Source organism: Limulus polyphemus, unplaced genomic scaffold (assembly GCF_000517525.1).
Source record: "Limulus polyphemus unplaced genomic scaffold, Limulus_polyphemus-2.1.2 Scaffold337, whole genome shotgun sequence".
NCBI classification, from domain to species: Eukaryota; Metazoa; Arthropoda; class Merostomata; order Xiphosura; family Limulidae; genus Limulus; species Limulus polyphemus.
This window is the reverse complement of record NW_013665947.1, coordinates 14,310-18,722: the sequence shown is the minus strand read 5'-3', so window position 1 is coordinate 18,722 and position 4,413 is coordinate 14,310. Positions and strand designations below refer to the sequence as shown.

Genomic DNA, 4,413 nt, shown 5'->3' with positions numbered 1-4,413 from the left:
TGTGTTTTGTTTTGATATACAAGTTCTTTGAATTTTTTCATTTAAAAAAAGCGATATTAATTTCTTGATGACCTAATATAAAGAAATAATGAACTTTAATGAAAATTGTAAATTTTTTAGTAAACTACTAACTTGTTACTGTTAATTGGAGCATTTTGTATATCTGTTTACAACTTTCTGTCACATTTTGAAATAGTCATGTATGGAATAACACAAAACTGTAGTTTAACCTCAGCACATAAGAAAATGTATGAAAAGTGCATATAAGGAACAAAATATGTATATTTTGCCTTTAGAATCAAATATACTTTGCAACAATAAATATTCCCTTATTTTTATGATATCCTCATCTCTATTTATGCTCATGTATTTATTGAAAAGACTACTTAAATTATTTATGATTTATTACATCTTACAATATGTTCTTTTAACATGGCTCTTTCCCAGAAAGTGTTACTATGACATTTACATATCACAAGATTTATTTTATCACAAATTGTTTTTGGCAATCCAATAATTAGTTCAACAATAATTTAGAAATATTTCTAAGAAAATGTATATAATACTATTGAGTAAAAGTGTAATGTTTATCATGTACCAAAAATGAATTAATAACTATAAAGTACAGAATCCTAAAAAGTGACCCTACAATATAAAACTGACAAACATTAAACCCTCCAACCCTTATAAAACTTTTCACTAGTTAACATAAACAATTCTCTATAGAAAACCTGAAGTTACTACTAACATTTATTTCACTAACAGCAATATTATAATATACAATTATTGTTTGTTTGTTTTGAATTTTATGCAAAACTACACAAGGACTACCTGTGCTAGTTATCCCTAATTTAGCAGTGTGAGACTAGAGGGAAGGCAGCTATTCATCACCACCCACTGACAACTCTTGGGCTACTCTTTTACCAACAAATAGTGGGATTGACCATCACATTATAATACCCTCACAGCTGAAAGAGCAAGTATGTTTGGTGGAACAGGGATTTGAACCCGCGACTCTCAGTTTGTGACAAGTGCCCTATCTACCTGGCCATGCCAGGCCCTACAATTATTGAAGTTATAAAAAATATAAAAAAGAATTTATGATTAATGAGTATCTTCTCAAACTTACATATAAAACTATGTCTGTGTATTTTAAAGCAATTATCATTCAAGTAAAATTTAAATTGACTCAGTATAAGTACAACTCAATGCAGTATATTTGACAGTTTAAAACCTTTTTTTTTGAAGAATTAGTTATCCACAATCTGTCTGTTTTGTTCTATTTTTTGTTTTTTCAAAAGTTCACTTACAAAGCCAGGTCTGTCAACCATGACACACTGCAACTACTCGGTGATGATACTAAGAATTGTAATTGGTTTGCATATTATTTTAGAAGTTCATGACATATTGCAGATTTTTTGGTAATGATTCTAGTGGTTGTAATCGCTTTCCAAGTTTTCAAAACAAATATATTTAAAATAAATAAGGCTTTTTAAAGAAGAGGTTTCACTGATAACTGGTAAGGATTACCTCCTGTTTCTTGAGATATCTTTTTTAACATTTCCAACTGACTATTGAACTTTTCCAATTCCATTTTCACTACATCTTGCTCTTTCAGCTCTTCTTGCAAACAAGCTTTCATCTTTTTTGCCTAATGGATAGAAAAAAAAGTAATTTTTACATTTCAATCTGTAAAATGTATAAAAAATAATTTAACCTTTCCTTACTAAAACCTTTTTTTATGCTTAACACAAAGGTTTCATTGCAAGCACAGAACTAAAATTAACAGTGTTAATTTTTAAAACCTCTTTCTCTTTTCAGTACATTTTACAACAGTGATGATGATACTGGTTTAACATAATAAACAAAACTTCTTCAAACTATGTAAAACATATGTAGAATCAGACTAATTTATATAACCAAAAACAACAATTATTTATAGAATTTCACTGAACTACATACATGATCTTTTTGAAGGATCTCTGGTTAATCTTTGCTTTTTTTGTGAAAAACCATACAGCTGTCGCTATATACTATATGATGATTCTGTATAGATCAACTAAACTTTGAGCATGGATTGATCAGTATTGTAAGAAATGTGCCCTCAGTGTTGTTCCATACCTTCTGCAGCCTTTGTTTTAGTTCTTGAATATCAGTTTCCAACTTCTGCATCTCATCAGTAGTATGAGGTGTTTCATGAATAGCATCCTCTGGAAGTAAAACATGCTCAGGTATTCTTAATACATTTGTGCTGAGATATGACTGAAAAAAATAAAATACATATTAGACTGATTACAGAATACAATAGAAAACTTATCTGTCTAACACAAAATATCTATAATTTAGTTTTAATACTGTAACATACATATCATAAACAAGATACCCATTTTAATTAAATTAAAGTTTTGGTAATTTCTTTTAATTACTGAAAAACACATTATTAACAAGCTGAGTAATTAGGTATTATATAATTGTACAGAAAAAAATTCAAAATTTTATGCATATCTTTTTTAGTTTTTAATAAATATGAATCATATTGTTATATATCTCAGTCACAGTGATAGATATAATGTTACAATTCTAATTTTGTAAGGTTAAGTAATTTACAAAATTTTTCACAAAAATTGTAGTAGGAAACAATTACCTCCAGTCTATCAAATGCCTTATCTGTGTTATTTAGCATTGTCTGTAAAATAACTTCTGATCCTGTCTTGATTCTGTCTTCAGGCATTACACAACTGTACTAAATTAAAAAAAAATTAGACTTAAGTAACTAATTTCCTAATAAAATAATTCTTAAAACAGTGTATATCGTGTGTGTTAATTACATTATTAACATTAAAAAATAATTTTGAAACATCCATTGCTCTTTTCTTACAAGTTACAGACATATGAATGTAATATTTCCAAAGAGTGATGTCATAAGAATGAGTCAAATAAGATAGATAACCAAAGCCATAATGGAAATTTCAGATAATTTGTAGATGACAAAAGTCCATAAAAGGAACTTTTATTTTTCTTTATTAAATACGTCTCTATAAGAGAATAGAATAAATTAAGCAAAGGACTTGTCTTTAGTACTTATTATCAATTTGATATTTGTGACTGACTTATGGATTCCAACTCAAAAACTTGCAAAAACTCAGTCAACTGAACATGATTTGGCACAGTTGTGTTGAACCAGCATGGAAGGGTCTTGGGGCTGCGTAAACTCCTGGTTGTAGATGCATAGGGATTCTCATCCCTGGAAACTTTACAGGTTTTTACCAATCAAAGTTGCTATATGTGGCATGTTTGCAAGGGTTTTATAATTGATCAAGGTTCAATGTATATTCCCAGTTGATTGGACAAAATATGGAAATTTCCCATGTATCAATGTTTTTATTCCAATCACCATTTCAGTAATGAAACCTTTGGGAATCATCACTTCAAATTTCTTTCCATGAAGTTATGGCATTGGCCTAACTCCCAGACAACTTATGACTTGGGCTTAACTGTGAATCAATACATGGTACTTTTGTTACTTTGTGGAGAGCAAATGACCAATTTTTACAAGGAGTCAATGGCACAATTTTAGAATATAACAAAACAGGTAATAGCCAAAAAACAAGCATGCTTTCATTTGAAAGATGCAATGCCCAAACAGGTTGAAGATGATGTTATCTAAAGGGTTTTGTATTTTGATAATGTGTGAGAAAAAAGTTTGGTGTAGACTTTTGTTAGAATATACAAGTTCTTCTGTACCACAGTTAACTAATTTTATGACATAACAGAAGAAACACAAAGTGCTAAGTGCATTTCCAATGGCACAGTGTAGATTGCTTCAAAAACAAGTGTCAGTACAAAATGAAAGAAAGATGTGTGCATAAACATTAAACATATTAATATAGTGACATTATCTCAATAATATAATTACAAAAGTCTTATGAGTTTAATGCAAAAATAATAATCAAGTGAAAAAATATTAAACATGACTGACACCGATGGAAATATAGTTTCATTTCCAACAATACTTATTTCCGAACTCTATCACCTCAACTACATATACGAGGCCTGTGAGAAAAGTATCCGACCTTTGGCCGGGGAATAAAAACTGGCATACCTGGAGCGTTGGAAACCTAATCACCCTCAAAGTAGTCTCCTTGGGACTCCACACACTTCTCCCAGCGGTGCCACCATTGTTGGAAGCATTCCGAGAAAGCCTCTTTCGAAATGGAGTTTAGCTCAGCTGTTGTTGCAGCCATAATGTCCTCTCTTGTCTGAAATCACGTTCCTTTCAATGGCCTCTTGAGTTTGGGGAACAGCCAGAAGTCGCAAGGAGCCATATCAGGAGAGTAAGGAGCCTGTTGAACCACGTCACCAAGACCAAAGAAGGCCCGCCAAGTGCGCAGCAACGTCAAAGTGATGCTGACT

General features: G+C 30.9%; 1 protein-coding gene across 4 annotated transcripts in view; it reads right to left on the bottom strand.

The window, feature by feature from the left end:
- The window catches only part of LOC106457489 (protein MIS12 homolog), a 16,391-nt gene that overhangs the window by 3,623 nt on the left and 8,355 nt on the right, over window positions 1-4,413 (bottom strand). For all 4 annotated transcript variants that reach the window (XM_013916910.2, XM_013916909.2, XM_022383446.1 and 1 more), the window contains exons 4-6: window positions 2,645-2,743; window positions 2,122-2,262; window positions 1,531-1,651 (exon numbers count right to left, since the gene is read on the bottom strand). In XM_013916910.2, coding sequence (XP_013772364.1) covers window positions 1,531-1,651; window positions 2,122-2,262; window positions 2,645-2,743 — 361 coding nt within the window. The remainder of the gene's footprint in view (window positions 1-1,530; window positions 1,652-2,121; window positions 2,263-2,644; window positions 2,744-4,413) is intronic.